The 27,145-nt window shown below is 36.8% G+C and overlaps 2 protein-coding genes across 29 annotated transcripts in view; both read right to left on the reverse strand.

Annotated features, from left to right (window-relative positions):
- Positions 1-18,763, reverse strand: part of DFNB59 (deafness, autosomal recessive 59) — a 28,884-nt gene extending 10,121 nt beyond the window's left edge. The window contains exons 1-6 of the mRNA XM_426573.8: positions 8,555-18,763; positions 6,064-6,259; positions 4,385-4,526; positions 3,583-3,700; positions 1,737-1,841; positions 85-395 (exon numbers count right to left, since the gene is read on the reverse strand). Of these exons, the coding sequence (XP_426573.2) occupies positions 94-395; positions 1,737-1,841; positions 3,583-3,700; positions 4,385-4,526; positions 6,064-6,259; positions 8,555-8,765 (1,074 nt within the window). The 5' untranslated portion in view covers positions 8,766-18,763 and the 3' untranslated portion in view covers positions 85-93. The remainder of the gene's footprint in view (positions 1-84; positions 396-1,736; positions 1,842-3,582; positions 3,701-4,384; positions 4,527-6,063; positions 6,260-8,554) is intronic.
- OSBPL6 (oxysterol binding protein like 6) overlaps positions 16,728-27,145 on the reverse strand; it is a 93,897-nt gene continuing 83,479 nt past the window's right edge. For all 28 annotated transcript variants that reach the window (XM_046943734.1, XM_046943730.1, XM_046943727.1 and 25 more), the window contains one exon: positions 16,728-26,723. In XM_046943734.1, the coding sequence (XP_046799690.1) occupies positions 26,615-26,723 (109 nt within the window). In that variant the 3' untranslated portion in view covers positions 16,728-26,614. The remainder of the gene's footprint in view (positions 26,724-27,145) is intronic.

Below are 27,145 nucleotides of genomic sequence, written 5' to 3' on the forward strand. Positions count from 1 at the left end.
CATTTAAACCATCTGAGTCACATGTAATAACTCTGAAAACTTTGTGGCACAGTTATGCCCATGTCTGTAACAACAGGCACTTACCTAGAGCAGTTACTTCACTCTCTTATGCCAGAGGTCGAAACAGGGCACGGCATGCAGTCGTACATACTTCTGTCCATTAAAAGAACACTCTAGGCATCCGTAGACTGTTTCTCTTTTAGAGCTTCCCATTCCACAAAGGACACAAGGACCTTTGGGGATGTTGTTATTAAGTAAATTAATCCGGGCATGAGCCCCTTCTCTGAGATAGCTTGTGGAGAGATCAGTCATGCTTGCAGCTTTCTCATAGTAGTCTGTAAAAAGGTCCTCCAAGTAACCATCAGAGCTAGGGATGATACTCACTATTCTTTTGTCTGAAAAAATGCACACACACAAGAAGTCATCAATAATTTGTCATTACATCATGAAGTGTTTACAAAACAATTTGTGAATCAAACAAATTGTGATGGAAATACCAGCTGATTCATTAAATCATTTTAAACATGCTTCACCATAGATCACTTCCCATCAAAAGCCTTGGGTGCTGAAAACTTTTGTTAAACCTCACAAAAGACACTGGCAGAAACTAGAATTATTTTTATATATGACTTGTATAATAGAAATATTTATTTATAAATGATTCTAGAAGGTAAGGTCATGATACAAGATTGTGAAAAATCAGTGCCAATTAGTACACAGCTGCATACTTTCTTGTTTTAGCACTTTTATTTTTGTTCCTGAATTTATTTTCTAAAAATAGTTTGTTCTGTTTGTTTCCATTTTTATTTTTTTTTCCCATGCTGACATCCTAGCAGATTTCTGAGCATCCAAACATCCCAGGAAAAAGTCGCTTTCAGAACTATTTATCTTTCTCCTCTCTTCTCAGGGAGTAATGAGGTTAGGTTGGATAACCAACTTTTAGGCAGCTACTGATAGTGAGGTGTATCATACCCACTGGAGATCGGTTCCCTTAGAGTAGACTGGAACACAACTGAAGGTCTGGGCCATACAAGCTCTTCGATCAAGAATGAGATACAATAGAGCAAGAACATATGTATAGAGCAGCCCTTAGAAGGATGTGCTTGGTGCTCTTCATTTTCAGATTTGCAGCCTTCCTCAATACTTAGACTGAGGTGTGTTAAAAGCATAGGATCTTGCTCTACATTGACTACAACAAGTTCCCAAATTTGAGTACCACAGTGTCAGAGGTATCCAAAAGAAAACACAGCGTACATACAGTGATTCTGGTTTTGGTGGTTGTGTTCACATCAGAACAAAAAAAGAAAACTATAGTGGTCTCTTGCCAATATAACTGCCATGTGATGATACAGCCTAAAGAGTACATTCTAATATTTAAATCAATATCGTTTGATGCTTAAACTTTGTCATAAAGCATATGTCCTGAAATATTATTTATCGATTATGACTTGGATACTCCATGTAAATTGTGAACATATGAAATAATCTTAATCTTAACAGATTACTACTTCATCATCAGCCATAAATTTTCAAGATCTTAAGTTTTAATAAACAGCAATACTGTAAATTTATTTACAAAAAAGATTGTCAGTATAAATTTAATCACTTGAAAATCATTTCTGTACAGAAGGAATTAGTTAGGTATACTTTACATTAAAATTTTCCTATTTAAATGTTCATCTTACTCAGAAACTAAAAACAAAAGTGCACTTTTCATACATTATCAAAAGACATACTTCGATGAAAGAGATTATGCTTTAATCTCCTTAATTTATTCATTGAAGATGATCCAGATTTCTCTTTTTCAAATCCCCCCTTTGCAATTGGAGTCACACACAGTTCTGTAAAAATTAAATGTAAGCTTTTAGAAGAATGTAATAGCAAAGCAATAGCTGCACAACACAATCTAATATTCTTTTTTACTCTATAACAGGTTGATAAAGTTAGCAGGATTAAATTCATCTTTGCTAATGTTTTGTAATGGCTAGTAACACTTTCTAATACATATCTGTACATGGTAATAGTACAGAATCAAATGATACGGGGTCAGTGGAAATTTTAGCATGTTGGTGGCTTCCAACTTATATTCTCAGAGTTTCTGCATGTGTTAAGCAATTAAGACAGCCAATACCATATTAATGGAACTCCTGTATCTGAAGGAGAAACATCTCTTTAAAGAGATCTCTCATTTGAAACTGAAAATAAGAATTTTTAAGTGAAGCTGTGAGTTCTTTAGTCCTCTCTTCCAGTGCAGAATCAGCTGACAAAAGTGATTTTTTAAATTCAAAGTATCACCTCAGTTTCCATCCATAACTTGAGAGAAAATCTCAGAAGTAAAATATATGGACAAACGACGGCATGAAGCTGCAAAAGTCAAACCTCAACTGATAATTCTTTTTAATTATGCTGATCTTAATTCCTCATTTCCCTGACTTCAGCAAGAACATCATTTTTGCACATATCCCTACCATTGCATAAAGGTAAAATAAGACATTTAAGAATTAGAAAATTATATTGAGACTTATAAAAGTGAATGTAAGGAACTACTGTATTGTATTATCTCGTACTTCTAATCAGGTAACTATGCGTGGTTGGGAGTGCATTTAAATTTTTTACAAATTGGCAGAGGTATCTCACAGCTCATTAAAAAAGTGCTTTAAAATGCAGAGTTTGTGTCTTGGAATGTAAACACTGTATATGCTAAAAGATACTTGCAACATCAAAAGCAGATACTGCTGTGTAGATCTGCAGTGGTACAGATCACTTCCCTAATCTTTTATCTTGCTATTTAAAGAAAGCCACAACGTTAATCAGAGTCGAGCAATTCCTGAAACAGCTTTGTGACTCCTGCAGAGAAGTTGGTATTTATGTACAGGTAAATCTGGTGTTTGAAACACTATCTAACATTATGTGGTATCATCAAATCCTAAAATCCTAGATCAAATCCTAAAATCGAATTTCTGATTTATTTGAAACAACACTGCTACCATTACAGGCTGCACTTCAGTGTCAATAACATAAACACAGAAGCTCCATCATTTCCCTAAAAATGAGAAAAACTTACTGGAGCTGCACAGATTTTTTGCATTTGTTTGCAGTAATTTTGATTTGTAAATGTCTTCAGAGAGCCGTACATGCAATGACGGATCCAACTGAAATTAAAGACCCAACAACAACAATAACAAAATTCCTCATTTTGTTTAAAAGTCCTGCACATTTTCTTCTTTATTTAGGTCTCTTACTTTTATGAAAAAGTGATCAGATAGTTTTTAAAGGCTAGAAAGCAAGTGATTTTTTATTCCTTGCTAATGGAGCACTGTGGGAAGGAAAAATCATCATCATCATCAAGTCCTATTATTTTTGAGAAATCTTTCCATGACAGACTTTTGCTGTAACTATCTTGTTCATCTTTTAAAGAATTGTCTGCCTTAGAAAGTCAGACTATTTACGTGCTTAAAATTAAAGTATATCCATCTTATGGAATTGGGGCTTATGCATATCAAGGCAAGTAAACTGTTTTAGAAAGTAAAACCACTATAAACTTTAGCAGTAATGACACTAATAGTAATGCCAGTGACTTACCAAAATTCCCATCCAACCGAATATAAAGTTCAAATACACTAAAAGCAATTGTTGTATGTGCAGGAAAAACAATGGCTTTGTCCCGTCCTTTATTATTTTGGTCTTCAATTATGTGAAACTATAATTTTGAAAGTTATCAAAAGAAAAGAAATTCAAACCAAAATGAAAAGTAAGCAAAATAACAGCTTAAATGTACATATTGAAAATTACACTACCAGGAGGAATCCTTGAGGATCAAATTTCACAAATAAATATATATATATATTTTGCAAACAATGTTATATTTATACAAAGACAGTAATCTAACTTGCATCAGTTCTTGAAAACTATATGAATGATTCAAAAAGGGGCAAACCTCAGAAGGAGATTTGAAAGTTCAAACGTACAGATGAGAGAAAGGAGGAGGTAGGGAGAGATGGGACAGGGAGTAAGAGCCAACTCTTCAAATAATAACAACCCGAAGTTGTAATGAGCTGTAGAAGGTCAGTGTAGAAAGCAAGGATAGGTTATATGTTTCTCAAACTTTCAAACTGAAAAGAAGGAATTTCCAAATCTTTGCTAAGACTCCGCCCAAAGAAATGGCTCATCGTCTAGCCATCCTTCCACACTTTTCCCATCCCTCAGATAAGCAATGTGAATCCAAGTCCAAGTTCTCATTCACTTTATATCGGTGCAATAAATCTCATTTCTCTTCAGTAGAAGAGTTTACTTCAGTAAAAATGCAATCAAATCCAGCCATACAATCTACAAAAACGAGCTTGTTTGGCTTTTCACTTAAGTTACAGAACTTTGTCAAACATACCCTCATCGTCTCTCCACGCATCCCAGTATGAACAGTTAACGAGCACTGCCTTGTCGTCCTAATGCTTTCCATGACAACACACAGAATCTCCATCCTACTTTTTCTTGTTTGATGGACTAGACAATGATCAAAGTTTATTTTTCTAAAATCAAGAGGGAGATAAGAAGGAAATTCAGAGATTATTAGCATTTAACAAAGCTTCTTGCATAATTAGGAACTTTAAGTCAGTAAATAAATCACCATAACTTCTGTCTCATTGCTATAAAACAGCTGACTGAGAAGGTTTCTGGGAACTTCAAGTTGATCGTGTTGATTTTCAGTGTCTGGGAACAAAATCACCAAAAGATTCAAAGAAAGCCAATAACATACAAGTTTTAAAGAAATTACATGGGATATCCTGAAAAATTTCAAATCTGACACTGTACTTACTGACAGTAAGGAGGTGTCAACACACCCTAATGAATAACTTTTTTAAAAAAAGTTGATATAATTCTACTGTCTCATATTAAGATTAATCTTATTTTAAATATAGTTACAAGTTTGATTAGTAATAGTTGTAATGCTCTATCTTAGGGCTTCTATAAAAGCTTATGATAGTGATATTTGTTTCAGAAATTGAAAATGATACCTAGAGTCTGGCATATGCTAAATGAATTAAAACTAGCTAACTGATAGATATGAACTGTAACTGCAAAATACTACATAAGCTATAAATACAGATTGATCATCAAACGTGCTTTTCTAGGAGAATCTCCAAAGGCACTGGTTCTTAGTCTTATAACATATTTTCATTGGAAGACCAGACCAATTTTCCCCACTAAGCCCACCTCAAGTTATGATAAAAGCTAGGTACAGACTAAGAGTGATTATGGATACCACATGACATTGCTTGGTAAATAACTACTAGGAGACAAACATCTTTGAAAACACCAATGTCACACCAAACATAGTGAATACTTTACTGGGTTGCAATACTTCACTGGATGATACTGTGCCCAAGGGACAATCATTGAAATAAAAACTGGACATTATCACCTAGAAAAAGACCCATTTGTGCCAACTCTAGAGCACCACAGAGTTCAGTTTCAGTGTCCACAGCTTAAGAAAAATGTTGGAGAAAAGTACTACATTTATTAGAGTGCCACAGAAGATTATTAAAAACTCAATAAATTCTTTTTCTCTTTTAAATAAAAGTTCGGGAAATAACCTAATAAAATCTTGAATTATTTACATTGGGAATAATTTTGGCAACATATGTCTTCCTAATACATCAGACAACAACATAGCAATCAACCTATTTCCAAAAGCAGAAGGTGGCTAATGTCATTTGAAGTCAGTTTCAAATCTACAGTAGTATGGAATAACATACAGTGGGTCTTTTGTGGACTCTTCCTCTCTAGAATTCTTTTTTTCCTGAAAGATACACTGTAATTCAAACAAGAATTCATTCAGATAAATTATATGCTTGTGTTATACAGGAGGTCACGCATCTAATTGAAACGGTGAACTTAAGACTCATTAGACAGACAATTAAAGAACTTGGAAAACATCCAATTTCAACTACTACTGATAGCCTACAAATAATGGAAACCTAAAAAATTCTGTATTAATACATTTTTCTCAGAGAAGCAACATAATTGTATGAAATATTATTGCAGAACCAAAATAAATAACACGACCTTGTAGTAAGTTCTTTAAGCAGCGTCGGTACTTCAACCTCGTGTTTGGTCACTATGCCAAATGAAGCTTTAAAGGCAATAGAATCTGATCCAGCAACATCAAAACCAACATCGTTGATTATCTGATTTCCTCTTCTACCATTGAGTGAAACATCTGATTTGTCCTCGTAGTTGAGCAACTGGTAGGACGAAACACCTGAGTAAAAGAAGGTAACTACTTTGTGATGAAGACCTAAGCATAGTATTTTTACAAAGCATTATATGCTTATTACAGGATATTTTAATTATTTGAAAATTGTATAGACCAAATATAAAGAAGAGATTAAATTGTTCGTACTCCGCTATTTTGAGTAAAAAATTCACAGTTGCGTGGTGTGGTTATTTATCAGTGTTACTACTGATTACTAATTGAAAGAGAGCGTGCAGGAACTCAGGCATCTCTCTACCTCTTATTTGCAGAATTGTGCCCATACTCCCACCTGGGATATGCCCAACCATGAAATGATGATTAGGGCTGTTTCTACATTTCTGTGTTTATCATTATTCTCCTATATCGCGAGAGGCAGGATAAACAAATAATCTGTGTGTTCTGAGTGCAACGACAAAGGCTGTGAAACACAAAGAAGATGACATAGTGAAGACTGAACAGAATGTGAAAATTAGGAATAAAGAGAAAGATAACATGGCTGACATACCATCATGTCCTGGTACCTAACAACTGATTGGAAGACTTGTTATACACAGGCAACTTTTCCTTCTTTCTAACTTGTAGAACTAAGTTGGTTTTTTTTTTTTTTTCTTCTTTTGGTTGTTTGTTTTTTGGAGTTACATTTACATATTTCCCATGTAAAATAATGTTAGGAAAATCTGGAAATTTCTAGATGTAAGACAAGTTAACCTCACATAGCTTATCAATTTTGCAACACTGGTCTGCCAGTAACATCAATTTTGCCTTTTAGCTGTTACCTAGGAAGTCTTGTCATGGTTTCCATGTATCCCTAGTGATTCTGCAGACTGCTAGTTTAATCTGAAGAACAACAGATTAATTCTAATTCACTCAAATATTTCTAGTCATCTCTTATACAACAACAGCATAGGTACCAAAGCATTTTTATAATGCTTTCTTCATAACCTTAAATATGTTTCCATTACACTAACAGAAAACTATTAGAACACATTGATTGCCTGCCACATTAATACGAACAGGGCAGATAGATCAGGGGATCAGGCATCCAATTTTTTTTTTTTTCTTATTCTTTGGAGCTTTTAGGATAAAGTGACATTAGAAAGACACCTAGAATTAACCCTGTTTGTCTGCATTTTTAACAAAAAAAAAAAATCATATATTTTTCATAAGGCTAAAAAGATTGCAATGCTTGTATATGTCACATAAAAAAAAAGGAAATTCGATTACATATCTCTTTGTTCACATTAAAGGACAATAACTTCTGCACATGACATCTAACCTTTACAAAAAAAGACTCTATAATGAGATTTCACAACCTTTTTCTCTGACTTCTTAAATGAGAATTTTTTAACTTTTTTTTTTCATTCAGGACAATCCAGCTGACTTGTCTCAAATACAAGATGAGTAGGATTTTCTTCATCTTGTTTGCATCCTGCAATCACCTCTCTGTGGGGTCAGCAGACATTTCTGTCTTCCTGTGTACATATTGTTTTTTCTTAGTAGAGTTTTTAGTTAATGTATTTGCTGTGCAATTAATACCTTTATTAAAACATGCTTAAAAAATAAATAAAATTATGCAATTAAATTGTTTTGAGAAAACACATCATGTAGTTATAAATTGCCCAGACTGTCTGCAGGAAAGTAAAAGAAAATACATGTAGTATGGCTCAATTTTTACACTTCTACTTCTCATAGAATCTTAAAACTTTCTGATATTGCACTGAAAAGGCAAACACAGTTAAACTCTTTAAACATGAGAAAAATATTACAAACCTGGAGAAAAAAAGCTTATAGAAAACCTATTACTTGTTAGATTGCTGTCATCAAATGTTTCTGCTTACTCAGAGCCCAGTTCAACACATGGGATTACTAACATGAAACATCTGCCAAGCTTAGGTCACTGCTACATATTGAAATGTGAGTATATAGAGAATGGTGAAAATTAAAATCAAATATTAAGTAGCAATTACTCAATATACAACAATATGTCTATTGTGATTTGTGAGAAAAAAAACAACCCATGAGGCTTAATTGGATCTGTTCAAAAATATTGTTGTTTTTTTTAATACAACTTTTTTCTTTTCTTTTTTTTTTTTTACAATTTTCCTGAAAGTCTTTCTTTTTTAACCAGCCTGACTTACACTTTTTTTCCTAGATATTTATTAAATGACTAAGCAAAATACATTTTACTACACATGTACTGAAGAACCATTATACTAGCTGTACAGACCAAACCACAACCACTGGCATGTAATCACGGGAAAACATGCATTTTTCTGCTTTGAAGATAAATAGAAAACTTACCTGCAGAAATTTCTTTCTCCCCTTCAAGAATGTCTTTTAAGGTGAAAGGTGTTGAAGCAAATTTAGATTTTTTTGAAAGCAAGCATTTTCTTTTCTTAATCACAAGGCTGAGAGGTTGGTACTTATCAGCTTCACTGAGGCTGGGCACTGGCACTAATCTTCCTCCGTCACCAACCTGTTTAACAAAGTTTTTGGTTGCAGCAGCAAACATATTACAACACTAGAAACGATAATAACAAAGAGCTCTGCCTCAAGTGTAACTTCCAGATTCAAAGCCCATGTTTTTCTTAGCAGTATTCCTCCAAACAAATTGCTTGAAAAAAAAAATTGATTACTATTATTCTTTAATCAAGCTAAATTTTACTCGAAAATACTCAACAGCATCTGAACTACCCTGCTTCTAGAAGTGCTGCTAAAGACCTTTCTCAAAGACCTCCAGCTAAGCTCTCTAGTTCTGCATCATTAATTATGTATTACCAGTGTAAAGTGATAGGGAAACGCTTGTCCTTTCCACTGCAGTTTAATGCCACTATCTGAAACTCAAAATTACAATCTTAGAATGAAACGACTGCAGTTTCTGTGATCCTCAGCTTCCTGTCAGGAGTCACTGACGTGTCGCTGCTTATTGCAGCCTTGCTGCAGCCACATCCTGGCCTGTTTTGCCAGCAGCAGCAGGCAGAGCGCTTCAGTTACAGCTTTGTGGCACCAGCAGGCCTACTGCAGCAGTGTTTCCTTTCAGCAGCAGCTGCACAGCAGAACCTGCTCAAGCTCAGCCCAGCAGTCGGTGGCATGAGGCTCAGTGGTACCAACACAGCCAAGCAAGGCTGAGGGCAACGGTTAACTTTCAGGATGTGATTTACTCCTCTCACGGACTCTGCTTGCAGGCCCTACAGAGGGACCCCAACAGGCTGGATTGATGGGCTGAGGCCAATGGGATGAAGTTGAAGACCAAGTGCCCGGTCCTGCACTTTGGTCACAACAACCCCATGTAATGCTACAGGCTGGGGGCAGAGCAGCTGGAAAGCAGTGTGGAAGAAAAAGGATCTGGGGGTGTTGGTCAACGCTCAGCTGAACACGAGCCAAAAGCGTGCCCAAGTGGCCAAGAAGGCCAATTGCATCCTGGCTTGCATCAGAAATAGCACAAGCAGCAACAGCAGGGAGGTGATCGTCCCCCTGTATTCAGCTCTGGTGAGACTGCACTTTGAGTGCTGTATTCAGTTTTGGACTCCTCACTACAAAAAAGACACTGCAGCCCTGAAGCACATCCAGAGAAGAGCAACCAAGCTGGTAAGGGGTCTGGAGCACAAGTCTTATGGGGAGCAGTTGAGGGAGCCGGGATTGTTCAATTTGGAGAAGAGGAGGCTCAAGAGGGACCTAATAGCTCTTAACAACCTGGAAGAAGGTAGTGGTGAGGTGAGGGTCACCCTCTTTTCACATGTAACATCAATAGGATGAGAGGGAATGGCCTCAAGTTGTACCAGATATATTAGGAAAAATGTCTTCTCCAAAAGAAAGGCCAGGCATTGGAACAGGCTGTCTAGAGAGGTGGTGGAATCAGCATCCCTGGAGATATTTAAAAATCATGTAGATGTTGTAGTTAGGGACTTGCTTACTTGCTCTAAAGGGTGCTGAGAAATTGCAGCAAAATGCTGCAGCTCAGCCTGTCATTCATATTCCACTGCACTAACAACAACAACAACAAAAAAAAAACCAAACTCAGTGCTTATTTACTCAATCAAACCACATTAACAAAACTTGAAAGGCTATAAAGAGGAAAAAACTCTACGAAAATTCTTAAATTAAAATTGCCTGTTCCCTCTTGATTTAGATTGATCTCATATATATCTTATAATAACTGCTTGACAGGATAATATTTCTTCTACAGGTTATTAAGCTCAGCTAGCACTGTTTATTCAACATGCATTTGTATGTCTCTTGCTTAGTATGTGGCCACAGACCATACTCAGTCTGATCCAGCACTAATCCTGTAATGAGCAGTTTTGCTGGATATGCTTGCAAGGTACTCACCTTCCTGGTGTTATTCTCATACTGCAGGTCAGAGAGCTATGTTAACTTTGCCATTTCAGAAAACGTTTACTAACATTGCATGTCTGAGTGAAAACTAAGTTAAACTCAGACAATGTTTCCCTTGAGAGGGTTAAGCCCACATCACTTTCATAACTTCTTGGCACAGAAACAGGTGCAATTACTTACCAGAACTCCATAAGTACCTTTGAGCTATGTTACAGGTATCCACAGGTCTTAAAAAAGAATAATAATAAAACAACTCGTGTAAATATTCAACATCTAAAAGCCAGTAAAATAAAATAAAACATAGTGAAAAAATTCTCGGTAAATTTCATAACTTCCCAGTAGATGGCATGAGCATTTCCCTAAAAAGCAAGGGTCCCAGCAACACAGATCCTGTTACACTACCTGAGGTAACAAAAATGACATCTACTGGGACCACCTATGGCCCTTGTTTCACAAATTTATCATTTTATATTATATACCTATTCGTAAGTAGATATAAAAGCTGCATTCATTCAAAGAGAACAGAAATTAGTTATTAGTTGAATTTCTATTTTAACAAATATTTTTAAAGTTGTTGAATTGTATGTGAAGTCGCATAAATGCATGGAACTGAAAACTGTATTATTTTCTGGGCTGTTTTTCTTAATTAGCTTTATTGAACTTAATAAATACACTCCTGGAGTATTGTGTTTTTCCTCCTGGAGGTGGCTGAAGCTACTAGAGTCTCACAGAAAGAAGACGAGCCTCACGCAGGGATAAAAGGATCTAGATAGGGGAAGAAAAACTGCCTCAGTACCCAGCACTGGCACTAGAGAAACCCGGCAGGAGGGCTGGGCTTCCTTCTGGGAACAAGAGTGCTGTCTGTAATACCGCTGTAGTTTGTAGATAAGTGGTGACACATTTAAACATAGCTATTGTATATATCAGAGAGCTCATGCTTATATCATGATATGATTGGTTACTGATGTGCTTCTGTTTCATACTCCAGTGGCTTTCCAATCTATTTAGATGCACAGGAGAGTGGCCCGTGTGTAACCACAACACTCTGTAGTCTAGAGGCGGCCAAGCTTAGATTTGTTCTGTTTAAGCCCACCCTGATGATGGCTGAAGACTCTAACAGTGTTCTGATCAAGCTCGGTTAACTGTTGACATTTTTCCCCCCTTCACTGTGCTGGCTCTCAATTTTCTCTTAAGGACAAATGTTTTCTCTCGCTTCTTAAAGTGCTTTTATCCGAGCTGCAGCATGACACTCCACAGGTAAGAGGTGTTCTCCTTGTTAGATGGGACTACCAAGCACTTGGTTAACATCCTGCTCAGAAGAACACTCTATAATTTTGATTTCTGCAGAGCTGACAGCTGCTCTAGGCACAGTCCCACAGGACTGCAGTGAGCGTTCTGCTGTTCCTCTTGGATTTCCTGTCCCTGTGGGAATGCCCTCAAAGCAGTTGTGTAACACATGATTTCATGTCTTTTGCTGTTCTAAGCACTTTTAGCATCACTCGATTATGTTTTTGCAAAGTGGAGCCCGTCTAGCAATTCTCCTGTATAAGCAAAAAACAGTTCAATGCTGTGACTTACATCCCTACGGAGCCCAGAGCTGATGCTGTGCTGAACTCTGATCCAGCAGTTTGCTGGACACTGCTGTCGCTTGGTGTGATTCTCATAGGGACTGCTGCTCAGGGAACTGTCTGGCACTTAAGAGACCATTGCAGGAAGAAAAGCGAGTTAAAGCCAGATGAAAGCTTTTCAACTGCACATTGGATTTCTTAATTATCTGGTTTGAATGCAGTGAAACTTTAAATCAGTTCACAAATGCTGTTTCAATTATGCAGTATAGTGGAACAATTAAATTAGCTATGGCAGTATTTTAATTTTGTGTGGACTTTATTAAGCTCCCTGTTTGGTAAAGCAGTAAAAAACCATAGTCACTGCTTGTGTATCTGAAACTTAATTAGCTCATTATGGGGACCTCTCTAGGCAGCATGATAAATAGACCATATCAAAATTACAGAGCTCAGAAATTAAAGGCTGCAACTCATAGGAAGCCTAGTCCTGAAATATTTTAAGTCCCCACATTTACAGTGCAATTTACTTGTGGTGTCAGCTCCTTTTGAATATTCCACTCTTATCTATATTCCCAGGGAAAAAAAAATATTGAAAGGCTTTGAGATATAGGTATTTTAATGGATTGTCATGTGTTATGTATATGGGATCTGTGTGTGCGAATGGTTTCCACACCAGCTAGAAAGGTTCTGAAAGAAGAAACTACTCTTCAAGTTTACAGCCCAGCTACTCTGAGAGCCTCCTTCTATGCTGTGTCACAGAACAGACCGCAATAACGCACATTCATCATCCACGCTGCAGTGCACACAGAAGGAGCTCTCCTGCCAGGAGGGGCTGTACTGCAGCATGGCACTCGCCCAGCAATCAGTGCATTGAAGCTGACCTTTCTGTAAGCGTTACATCGGTGAGAGGCTGCAAGATGTGGCGTTCAACTCGCTTCTGTATGGCTTCTGGTTGACCTCATCCCCCGCTCACCTTTACACAAGCAGCTTCTGTTGACTGGATGAAAAGGGAACGTGTTGCACAGCTCTGGGTACCTCCTCACTGCCCTCCCACGAGAGCTGCGTTAATGACAAGGAGGGAGCACAGAGATCAGGGGGCATATGTTCTGCCAGTGGCTTTGTCAGCTCACAGACTCACCTTCAGATTGGAGAGTGCTGCTCACAGATGTGGATGTGAAGGCTACTTGAGCTGTGCTTCAAGCGTACATATTTCAATAATGCCATATTAAATGACCACTGCTGGTTGAAGCATACAATATATCCGAGCTTCCACTTATTTCTAATTACCCTGATTTTACTGGCAATATTTTGAATGGACAGATGGCTGTGTTAGCTGCAAAGCATTCATTAGTGAGAAATGCAAAAGCAGTATTCCAGGGAGAGATTTGCTGAGACAGCACGCTTGCATTTAAACCCATTAACTAAGAGGAGAGGCCACATCTTTCAGATGAGAGAAATGGTGTGTCTTTTGTTACATAAACAATACTACATACAATGAGGCTACTTTCACCGTCTAGAATTATTAGATTAGTGATGACAAATCTCCTGGAAACAGATTTCCCAGCATGATTTAATGTAGGCTTACCACTGCCCTTCTTTTGGGGGATGCTGCTCCATGGGTTAAACCTTTCTGCCAGCATCTGTGCGTGGGCACCGTTGCGTTGGAGGACAGCTCCGTGGGCTCGAACCTCAACCTCCATGACAATGCAGAACTGTAGCTGTGGTGTCACAACATCCAAAGAAAAACTACAAACCAAAAGATTTGCACGCTGTGATACAATTCAAACTGACAGACAAGCATGGACAGATGGGCACTGGTGCAGTTAGTTCTCCACAGCACTCCCTTCAGCACAGACGTTGTGCTCCTTGCTATGCTTTCACCCAAGCAGCATTTATTTTTGGCATTGCTGCTGGCTGTACTGTGATTAACAACACTCTACAAAACCCACTGTATGTGGCTTTGGTAAGACATCACTTTCCCGAATAGGATCCTGTAAAAACTGACTGGTACTGTAAAGTACTCTTAGATCTTTACATGGAGAGTATTTATAAACAGATTAAATGATGTAGGTGTTTGTACGGCATGCAAGAATTCAGCATCCTCTTTCATAGCCACACTTGCTCCTACTTAGGTTGTTTCTTTTCACGCTACATAAACACTTCCTCAGCCAGCTTTTTTTTTTCCCCCACATGTAGCCACAAGATGAGAGAATACCTGAGCAGCTTACAGATACTAAATACTTAACAGACAGGTGACATATAAAACTCTTTGCCACCAAACATAAACTGGGCTGGCTGATCAGCATTTAAGTGAAATCAGCTCCTGAAGTAGAACTGATGATTCGGTGTGCCCCTGCGTTGTATCAGCGCAGTTTCTTTGACTGCTAAGTGTAACACCAGGCCCTCAGAAACACTGTACATAAAAGATAACCCAAACCTTAAATTTTTATCAAAACAATAACAAAAAACAATTGGAAAACAACTGAGATGACCTTACCAGAATTTGCCATCCCCTTACAGTCCAAGAAAAGGTCACTTTTTGAAAATGATTAATTATATTCTTTTCCCTACCTTTCTACTCACCAGAAAGCCTGCTCAAGAATACTGAGGTAGTTGTGACATTTGAGCTACTAGTTAGTCTCATTTCTCTCCTGAGGAAGGAGATATACCCAGGTAGCCAGCATAGAGAAATGCAACTATTTGATTTTACTCTGGAAGTTTTCCGTGCAAAAAATAGGTCAAGGCATTAATTACAAATGCAATCTCATCACAGGTAAAAATGTCTTCACACCAGATTCATACCTGTAACATACTTTTACCCACACTGTATTAACGTGCCCCTAATTCTTGTTATATTTACCCTTAATAAAAAGCACTTGGGACATGGATATGTGCTACAGAACCCAACCTCTCTCTTCAATACTCAGCCTAACAGTTATATAACGTTACATTTTCTGACCTTGCATAAAATTAGACTCACCACTTACTATAAATAAACTACAGGATATATCCTCAGCTAGCCCACAGTATCTCATTAGTTTTGAATGATACTTTATATTTTTTTCCATATAATCTTATTTAGTAATGACTGCTTAATGGGAGAAATATTTTTACATATTCAGGTGCAAGAACAGTTATTATTACATACTTGTGGTTCTTAACATTTAGAAAGTCTTAAATACCTAATAATCTAACAGTGACTTGGAGAACCATGAGTCTTCACACGTTGGTTGGGCAAAAATGCTGTGCATCATTCCCTCAGAACAGATTTTGTAGCAGCAGTGCCGCTGGGAGCAGCTTTCTGTGGGCAACTCTTCAGCTGAGTCAGGCTGAAATCCTGTCGATAACTTCCTACGCTGTCTCCCTTCACCACGCCACCACGCCTACGTGTTTGTGGTGAAGAAGGACTATCATCTGTCTCTTGATCAGACTGAATTTAAGTACAAAGTTAACTTCCATGCTCAAGGAATAGTTTTTCTGCTGAATTAGACGCAAAGAAGAGAGAGGCAGACAGGCAGTGCTGCCTCACAGCCCTCTTGCTCTCTCCTTTCTTCCCAAAGGTTTGTTGTTTGTTTAACCAATTAAATTACAACGCGCAACTTTTCACATTTCATTTACACCACTTTTGCAGAGCAACAGTCAATGAAGAGAGTCAGGCTGGTTTGGCAAGGCATTCAGCAACACAGACCCCATCTACAGAAATGTGAATCCTGAGCTATTCTGCTAAAAGAATCCTGTAACAGAATTAGCACGGGGTGTACGCCCAGGCTCAGAACATGTAAGGTTTGGATGACATCAGCAATACATTCCAGTGGCAGGAAAAAAAAAAAACACTTATGAAAAAAAAAAAAAATCTTTTCCCTTCTTTGCTGCTGCTTCCAGGCTGGAAGCCTTCCAAAATGCTTCAACACTTGCTCTTTTATAATGCCAGGAAACAACAAAAACCTCAGTTTCTCCTCCAAAACAAATAGTTGTTTTCTCCTCTGCTTTCATTTCAAACGAAATGTAATTGATTTAAGGGCTGAACAACAGACAGGAACACATGATGGAAAAATCTCACATAGCGCTGTTTTTCCCAAGGAGATGCCAGGAAGGGTAGGTGTCTAGTAACTTCTTTTCTCTCCTCTATTTCCACAACTCTTTTTTCAATTCTATTAGAGAACACCAGGAACCCATTTCCTCTACTCCCTCTCACACAACTTGAGAAACATGCTGCTTTGAGCTCCCTTTAATCACAAGGCGCAAGCTGACGAGACAAAAGCAAAGGGCTCTTACCAGCTGTAGTGTGAAGATAAAACTGGGAACTGACAAACAGAAAATTATCTTCTTGGAGACTGCGGTTGGTAACTCCTGCCAGGTTTAAAGGAACTGTGCAGAGAGTTAGGTGGCACGAGCTGCTTCGGTGCTACTGCTGCTGCTGTCACCCGCCTCTGCGAAATCGATCTGCACAGCGTATATTCAGGATTGTACGGTTAATGGTCGGTTCACTTACCTGCTTACAAACAAGTCGTCAGAAAATCATACGCTGAAGTGTTTCTTATGCCGATAAATCAGAACGCAGATCACACAGCAGCTTAAACAGTGTACATTGAGATTTATTAGAACAAGCACTAATAGCAGCAGTGTACAGAGTGATGGAGACAATGTACTGTATGCACTGAACAATAATAATTATACAATTGCACTTCTTCAGAGATCTGTTAGAAAATGCTTTTCAGTAAACAGTTTCCCAAATCTAGCATTGTTTGGATTTGCCTCTGAGGAAAAAAAATACAAAAAATATGCTTCTTTTTGGTAAGGCATTAGCAACATTCATTGGCAGGCTAAACAAGTCATTTGTACATGCATTATCCAATTACAATGCAACAGGTAAAAGAGCATCATGTTTCCTCAAAATCTAGAAATGTGTGTGTGTTTTGAACACAATATCCTGGTAAACCCGGCTCAGATGCAGGAAACAGATGACATCTTTTGTTACATTTTAGAGCACAACATAAACTACAGCATAGCCAAGTTCACCTTTATTTCCTACCAGAAGCTGTAGGACTTTCCTCAGTTGGAGTTGATATCATGGGCATTGTCTACACCACGTGCATCACTGGATTGAACTCCCAATTAAATTAATTTCTCTTGTTTACTATTCCCCCACCATCCCTTCCCTGAATCACATGGCAAACAGATGCTCCTGTTGCCAAGGGATCGCCACCAACACCCACTGCTGCATGAGCCTGTAATTTATTGCACAGAGGTAGTCAGCACGAGGCCTCATCTGCATTCAGACATACTATAACAGCACGGTCGGAACCAACTCATTAGTACAAAGACACAGGGCGTGTGCGTTGCAGCTGCACTACATGAGAACTTAAAACTGCCATCTCACTGCTCCTTCCTAGCTAGCAAGTAGGTTTGACCTTTGAAGTTGCCAGAGAACTCAATATACTAAACAAATAGCAGTACAACTGCAGTACCAGCAGCCCCCACTCCTGGCTGGCATCGGCCTGTGGAGCACAAACAGGCAAACAGGGACAGGAATCACAAATATTCCTACAATTCAGCTTGCCAGAGTGAAACATAACATGATGAATTGTCATTGATCTGATCTCCTGCTCTTTCTTTCAAATGTCATACATAATTGATGTGTGCACAGACACGTAATTGACTGATCCTTAAACATTGCACCAAAATGTGGTTCCAAAACACAGAAGAGTCAAAATAAAGTCAAACATATTGCGCCGATTGGCAAGCAGTCAAACCAGCTGCATTTCACACATTGATCTTTCATGAGACAGTGCACACATTCAAAATTAGGCTGAATACTTAGGCTTGACTATATGGTAGGCCTGACATTGCAATAATTGGGCAGCTGGACCATCCACTCCTCTAGAAGTACACTGAGGTCTGCAGAGTATCATCAGGAGCTCAGCCTCACCAGCACAGATGCTCATTTGTCTGAGCACATAGGAATTAAAAATCAAGTGTTACAAAGCCTGGCGTAACCAGGTGTGTTGTTTTGATTTCTTCCTGATGAACCTCTTTATTTGAACTTCTGCATCTACATCTTTCTGACTGAATTCAATGAAACCACTGCAAGGTGTACCTCAGGGACACACTGATGCCTGTGAAAGATCAGTCCAAGCATATGAAGCTAAAAATAATTCTGAGATGTGCATTACTCTTTAACTCTTGCATGTGAAATTGAAGTCTAATCAAATTATGTCTTATCTATGTTATTTCTCAATCGTTGGTGCTTCGTAAATAGAAGTGCTTTTTTAAGCACTATCATAGTATTCAGAGTACAGAATTAAGAAGATGTAAATAATCATCATCCTGAAAGATCTTCCAAAATTGCAAATTGTCAAGAACAAATGAACGTGTATTTGCAGGAAGGCAATCAAGGTAAGGATTTAAAAAGAAATAAATAAATTACTGAATATACTATGAACGACTATATTTAAAGTTTTAAAAACTGCAAGACTTTAAGTAGCTTATACAGCTCTCAACATAAAGATTTGCACTTCAATTTTCTACTGAGTCATTTCAAAATTACAGTTCTGACTTCTTTTCCCCACTATCCTCTTCTCCTTCATCTCCTTATGGAAGTGAACTTCTCAGCAAAATAAAAAAAAAAAAAAAAGAGGTATGGTTTAATACTGCATTGCTCAAAAATAGTGCTTTCTACAACATTTTGTAGCTAGGAGTACAAATGCTTCTTGTTTTCTTTATTTCTTTCAAGTAACAGCTTTCTATTCCTTTCAAACAACCAATGGTTGTCTGGTGCATCAAGGTATACAGACCCTCTGCAGTTACAGTCTGCAGTCATTGTCTATCTGGTACTTAAAAACAGCAATGACTCTATACGTTGGGTTTGTTAGAAAGCAACTATTTGCCTTTAAAATTCATCTTAAAAAAAAAAATAAAAATAAAGTGAATTTCTGACAGCATTTCTAGCTAGCACAATAGTTTAACCACAATAGAAAGAGTCCAAGGACATCTGTTTACAAGGATGTTACATAAAGGTGTAATAGAAATCAACAGACTCTTTTTTTCCTCATGGAGGTGCCGAGAAATGGAAAATTAGCAAATAATGCCTTTCTAGCTATTCTTTTATTTTATTTCACATTTTTGCCTACTGGTGTTGGGCTGTTTCCCATCTGAAAGTAAATGCTGCTAAGAGTAATGAAGCTCAGTAAGCAATGTAAAATTGGCAGCTAGTCTAATCCTTATTCCTATAATGGCATTCTCAGTGTGAGCAGTCTACAGATACTGGAATTTATTACATCATACGTGTCCCAGCAAAGAAGTGCTATGTTATTACCAAATTTGTATTAGCTGTGGAAAAAAAATGAGAGAAAATACAGAGTTCTCTGTTGAAATGCTCAGAAATTGTAATTATACAAAGGGCAGTAGACACAGACCCAAGTAAGAAAGCTTGCTACTGGTTACAACAAAGCAGATATACCTAATCTCCTAATACAGAACTATCATCATGATCTCTCCGGATGCTGCAGTAGTTTAATTTAATGTCTCCTCACAGGCTAAGTAAAGCATCTGCTTCAGTCAACTAGCAGTAATTGTTAAAGAGCAAGCAGTTCCCTACACATTTTGTTGAAAGAAAAGAATTCAGACATCAGATGCTAACACCTCACTTTCTCACTTACCATATAGTAAACAACAGACAAAAGTCAATAAACAAAAGAAGATTCTCATCCAGAAAAACCCACTAATATTTCTTTTTGGTCCAAGCAAAATCTTAGTGAATGAGTAGTATAGGTCTACCTTTCTCTGGGAGCTGGAGGTTTAGCAAGATCTGAACAAACTGCATGAGGGAAGAACCACCCTTAATCTGTGGAGCTGCAAACGCCATTTCATTTTCAAAACTCAAACTTGATATGCAATTAGTCATTAGTGAGGAGTGAATGTTTGAAAATAATTAGTCTATAAATAATTCTAAAGGAAAAGAACAGTGCTTTTGCTAATTATAGCAAAAGCTTAACTAAGCTATTAGTTGCAATCTTTCAATTTATGCCTGCATACCAGAATACACTCATCAACACCTATTTCTCAGTCCCATGTCACGTCTTAGTTGAGACTCAGCTGAACATAAAATTTATTCTGATCTGAATTTCTTATAATACATTTAAACCCCCAATGAATACCTTTCACATTTCTTTGAAGAACTGAATACGCCTGATTTCTAACCTTATGTTGGAATGATAATCTTCACCTTTAAGAGAGGTGAAAATACTTTTATGTACTATTTCATTATTGGTGATTTGATCTCCAAGTACGTATGTTAAACATTAGGCAAATACAATGATAATTGTAAAAAGATAATCACTTTATTTATTCAGCATAGGTAAGGAAGGTATCCTGAGTTCTCCTTCACCCGCAAAATACTGACAGTTAATCTAAACTGAACTTTTTAAATGCCACTGTAATATTCTTTGTTGAGGTAAATTTACAAAAGGTATAGGACTATGAGACAAAGGAACAGAATTATGAGAAAAGAAATCTGAATTTCCAGTCCGACTACTGCTATCTATCTGTCCTCAGTGGACATGAGATATCAGCCCAACAGACTCAAGCTGCCACAAATGCAATCACAAATAGTAATGCAGTTCTAGAGAAAAGATGTTGCATTTGTGGCTAAACTGACTGGCACAAGGAAGAATTGTTCTGTTCGAATATTTGTCAGTATCTGTGCTGTTTTTGTATAACACTTGAGGATAACATGTGTTGTATAACACATGAGGATGCCTAGAGTACAAACAATTAAATCATCCACCTCTGCCATTTTGAAAGACCCTGCTTACCCTCTTCCCATTTTGCATTCCTAATAGTTTGTGGCAGCAAGATTATAGCTTAGCATAAGATATGCCTCATCCATTAACGCAGATCATTAAAAGTAGCAGTAAACATGGAAATATTTTTTAGTGTTTCATGGGAGACAACATCTGGTTCATGGCTCCAGGGATATGAATAGGTATTCTTACAACTGAACTGTTCATAGTTCAAGACAGAGTATATTACACACTGCTGAGTGGTATATATATCCCAACTTTTTGATTTCCCTATTTATAAAATCTCTAACTCTTTTTGTCCATATTAACAATATCACTTCAGACAAATATTGTCTAGAGTCATTTTTACTTATAAATGGAATAAAATTTCCTTTCACTCTCAGAATCAATCCTGAGCAAATGTCGCCAATCCTCCCTTTTCTCATACTGTCACGGAACACTGGAAAGAGAAATGGTATTAACATAACCTGCCTGAAACAGATTTACAGCTGATGTGACATTTTAATCTGTAGACATTTGAATTTTTTCTGTTCTGTTACAAGGGTACCACTGACAACACTGATGTCTCTGGTTTCACTGTTCTCCATTGCAGTCTCTCCCTTCTCTGAGGTTTGTCAGAGATCACAAGGGGAAAAAAAAAAAAAAAGACATGATGGGTTTAATGATACTACAAAACTTGACAAAAGTGGAGGTGTACATATATATAAAACACCTACAAATACATTACTGACACTTTAAACTTGCAAGGTGCCATATAAACATTCTCCTAAGGAGGTTTTATAGAGGCTTTTCAAGTCAGTGGAAGAAGGATGGAACGTGCACCAAGATACTCAACAAAAGGCTTTACATGCTCAAGTCGAAAGAACTTTCGTGATTAGACCCTTTACACTGCATAATAAAAGAAATAAAATCAACTGTTGTAAATAAGCCTTCTTTTTTTTTTTTTTTTTTAACTTAATGAGATTTGTAACATTCTTGTGGTGCCATACCCTGTTCAAAAAGATTTTAGGGAGATATTCTCCTTAGTAATAATTAAATTTTAATTAACACAGTCTAGATTATCCTATCTAAAACAAAACAAAAACACAAAACAATCAAACAGCACCAAAAAAAAACCAAACAAACAAACAAGAAAAACTACATCCTTTCTCCAGGAAATTTACCTTCTGAGCGATACCAGAATCACAATAAAAGTAATCAGGGTTGAAAAAGTAGAAAGTACAGGGATAGTTCTATACTGCAGGTTCCCTTACAATTTTGAGCGGATGAACAAAAACAAAAAAATATTTGCAACTGCATCTCTGACCAACTTGACTTCAAGCAATATATGCTCAATTCTGAGGACTGTTACTTAATGACATCCAAGATGATAATGCTAGATAGCAGCCCCAGTAGCTGCTCAGATAAGTCGTTAACACATACCCAATCTCTTAGCCTTCTCCAAGGTGTCTGTTTAATACATGCTGACAGGTGAGGATGTTCCAGTGTTTCTTACACAATTCTGTCAATATCTTTTTCCCACAGCTGAACCCAACTCTCTTCAATATACCCCTCAATTTTAGCATATGAATAAAAATACCCTTTTTTCTTTAGGTTTAATCTAACAATTCGTTTGCTTTCATTTTGCAAATCCAGAATTAGTAGGGACAACTACAATAGAGTTAATTCCTCAGACTATTGCAGTCAATGGCATTTAAAACAGTTAGTGCCTATCTCTGCACCAGACAATTCAAAATCCTATAAAACAAAGGCAACATACTAACCAAGCTTTGATAGCAAAAGTAAGATTTTTTTAAAATGCACAAAAGAAAACCCAGAATATCTAGCCCTCTCAGTTACAGTGCATTTGCAAGTGAAGCTCTCCTTCCTTCCAGACTATTCTAAAAATCCAATTTTGTTGGGGAGAAAGAAACACAGTGAGCAGGACCACATGGCTGCTACGCAAATCCTCACATGGAGGGCAGGACCAGTGTTGGTAACGTATATGTCCTGCAGCACTTCACATCTGCCTGGTACCTGCTGTTCATATTATATTGTCCATATTACCAATATCACTTCAGACAAATATTGTCTACCCAAAACTCACAAGTGTCATAAATGCTCGTTCAGATTCAGAAGTTCAAAATTAGGGAAAGAAAAAGAAAAAAAAGGTGTGACAATATTTGTGAGACCAGATTATTATAGAAGGATCAAACACAAAAATATTTATTTCATGCAACCTACGTCTATCTAAAATTAGAATGAGTGTTGAGGTGACGTTTTAATCACAGTGATACTATGAAAATCAACTCATATTCAAATTTTATTTTCAGCAAGGTAACAGTTTCTAATATGCAAGAAAATCTGCTATCTTGTTAATATGCATCTAACATAGGAATGTAGTTATTGAAGTCTTTATAGGATGACACAGCTTTTGATGGACATAGCTATTGTTGCCCTATCATATCCACAGTACCAGAACAAGGAACAAAATGAAGTACGCTTTAAAGTACTAATTGACAGTACATTTCACTATTGCAGAACTGAAGCATAAGGGCTGTTTATTTTACACAGAAATAAGTATTTAAAGAAAACATGAGAAAAATCAAGGGAGATGTCTTTATATTGAAAGTTGTACTTCAGTTTCTAAAATGTCAAATAATTGGCACTGATTTTCATCACACATCAAAATCTGTAGCAATTAAATCTGCTGAGCGGGTAAGTACCTTTTATGCCCTTCTAAGGGAAATACAGCCTGGCTGAATAGAATGAAGTGGGCTGGAAACTGCCCAAATCCCCAGGCTTGAAGGGCAGCAACCAGCAGCTAAGACCCTGCTGGTAGCCAGCAAAGAGGGGTCAATTTGCAGTGCTTATAGATGAATATCTCATCAGTGAGCTGGACAAAGAAACATTCCACAACCCAACAAGTTGTCACAATGTCCAATGTCCAGGTTCGCAGGGAAAATTTAATCAAAGATTTTACACAAAAATGCAGAGAATTCTGTACTATAGGAAACCACTTATGGCACACCTGCTGGCACAGTTAGGATTCTGATAAAGATGGAAAATATCTTGCAACACTGCAATTCCTCTAGTTACTAATTAACTAGTTTAACATTCAGTTAATTTAATACTCCATAGGTTCAAAGAGTGCCTTCAATAGAAAGATTTAGTGCATCACACTTTTTTAACTCTAAGAAATGGAATGCTAATCGTCATATAATGAGTATCAGACAAACAACTGCAAAAGAATAATTAAAGCAGTGATAGCATCTTCAGTGTTAACCAAGTTTGCATTGCAAAGAATGGCATTCATGAAACACTATCAGAACACTGTAGAACTGAATACCTTATTTTTGTATTTAAATTAAAAAAAAACTTCCAAAAAACAAAAGAGGACGTAGTTTCTGTCCCTCAAATATACTTGCAGACACGCACACATAATACTTCCTAATGCTGCAGCAAACTGCACACAGACACCGGAGCATGAGATGGGCAAATGCTTACAATGTTTAATTTTAAAAAGTGACCCAGTATAATCAATCACTGTTTTGCACACAGTGTGCCAATTTGCTTTGTACTATAATACCATTAGAGCAAGTATGTTGAAGTCAAACAAATACAATTTAAAAACACCAAACCTTTATATATATATATATATATTAATTTTTTGGTAATAACAAATGTAGAACTCAAAAAAGAAAAAAATCCAATTCTGTTGAAGCAGGAAAGAAAATTACATCGCTCTTTAACTAACAAATAATTTTCTTTGGAAGAAATCCTGGTAATCCGCACAGTTTGTTTGTTTTTTTTTTTATACCAAGTATTCATAATTACTTAAAATTCTACTTAATATCATATTCAGGTTTTCATATTTCTCCCTAGTAAGATGAATAGACTGGGATTCAACAGTAGCCAACTGTTCTGCTTTATAAACAAAGGGAAGAACTAAATGCATATTAAGTAATCTCAGCTCTGCAAAAGCAAGAGGCAGGGGGAGAGATGGGCACATGTGGTATTGCACTGAGAGCTGTCTGTGTAGCATTTCTGGCAGAATCACATAGGTATCAAGCTTTTTTTTTTTTTTAGGTATCATTATTGGAATCAATTTACATAGAAAAATTTGTACGCATTATTTATGCTGGTTACATGTAGAAAGTAATACAGGGTATATTGATGAAACCTAACCTGGCATCAGTGAGTGGATGTATAATACACGTATAAATGGAAGACTAGATCATACCATACGGAATGCACGTTTTATCAAATAAAATTACTTTTTTTCTTTTAAAATCTGCCCTCCTACTGTTTCGTGTTTCACAGATTTTCATACAGAAAGTGCCAAGCCTTCTCCCACATATATTAGCTGAGGCTTAGCAATACTTAAGAGTCTTGGTTCTTAACCAAAAATATAGAGTCACTTTCAGAAAAACTGTAAAATATAATTTTGCACAAAAGCTATTTTGGCAACACAAGTAGCAGAAGTTAGCTATAAAGCACAAGAGCCTTTGCCCTATTCTCAAATATAAATTTAGATGCCATAAGTGGCTGGGGAAAGAACAGAGCCAGTAAAAAGCATGTGTGGAAGAAAATACTAGTTTCATTTATGGTACGATCCAACCTCTGGAGTGAAGAAATCTTGAAATCCCATGAAATCTTTCTGTGCTTTAACACTGTTGCAAAGCTTCAGGGAAACCTAATTTTATAAGCAATTATAGGGAAATGAATTTGCTGCAAGACCATGTCCACTCAGTGGTAAAAGCAACAAACGCATCTCAACATTAGCTACTTAAAATATGAATTTTCTGACTAGCCATTCATATGCATTTACCAAAATTACCTCAATTTTAACCAGTTAGCAGCTTCTTTTCAGTCTGATTATACGGTCAGCTCCCCAAAGCTAAAGCATGTGCAGTAGATCTTGTTCTTCTGAAATACAGTTAGATGTTTGGTTGTCTTTTGATTTTAAATAATACAGGTTTTCCAATATTTATATCATGATAAAATCCTAGTGCTTTAAAAATCTGCCCTTGACACAAGCCTAAGCATATATATTTTAAAATGACTTACTGTACACTCCATATTTTCCTTAAGGCATGAACAATGGCATATGAATGGGAACAGCTTTCAGAAAAGCATATGTTTTGACAAGGCCAGTCCAAGCACAGCATACCAAAGGACTAACCTGAAGCCAGAAATGACAGTGTGGTGACTCAAAAGATTTTAACAAAAATAGTTGAAACAAAATGGATTTTTTTCTGTTTTTCTTCCTTCTTTTTTTTTCTTTTAATTTAAATTACATTACTCTTAATGTCTGTTTAAAGCACCAATTGCGGTTTTGTGTTTATCGCCTCTTCCAAGTGACTTTGGATAACTCATCTGCTTCTCTTCTGAATTTTCATTGTATGAAACTTCAAAAGGTTTGTTTGTTCCTTTTTCTTTCTTTCTTTTTTTTTTCTTTTCTTTTTTTTTTTTTAATGGCTGCTGCAAAATTAAAAAGATCCAGAAGTGGTCAGGGGCCTGGTCTAATGCACTTTCAAAAGTCCATTATAAAGATGAAAATAAATGCAAATGATAGGTTTTTCCGTAGACCCACAAACCACGCTTATCTATAAGAAACATATTGTGCATAGTTATTTTTTTCTTCAGAGTGATATGTTTACTAGATCTACATTCTCAGTTTACCAGAGTACAGGAATTTCTACTTTACTAAATCCAGGATCCTTTCGCAGTTCCCAGTAGGTTTCATTGGTAACCCAGGCTTCTCTTTGATTAGCATCGATAACTTTTCTATAAAAGAAAAAAGAGAGAGAGAAGTCTGATCTCAAATCTCTGGTCCTATATAATATGCGATCAATACCACATCTCTCTGATCTAACCATAACGTTTCATTAAACACACACTGAGCTCTTTCAGTCTCACCACTTTTGATTCTTCAAACTGAATACACGATGTTTGGAATGGGTATCCATTGTTTCAAAAGACTGCTTAATTTAAAAAAATTCTCTAAAAAATTAATTGTAATTAAATGTGTATATATATATTTATATCTACATTATATATCTGTGTGTGTACATATGTTGTTTTTGTTCAGGTCCCCATTTATTACTTCGTCTATGCAATGACTTACAATGATAACTTAGCTAAATCTTGGTTTCTAAGAGCTAAGAATGATGAACAACAACAGCTCCCAGAATGTTATACTTCTATCC

Source organism: Gallus gallus, chromosome 7 (genome assembly GCF_016699485.2).
Source record: "Gallus gallus isolate bGalGal1 chromosome 7, bGalGal1.mat.broiler.GRCg7b, whole genome shotgun sequence".
Lineage (NCBI taxonomy): Eukaryota > Metazoa > Chordata > Aves > Galliformes > Phasianidae > Gallus > Gallus gallus.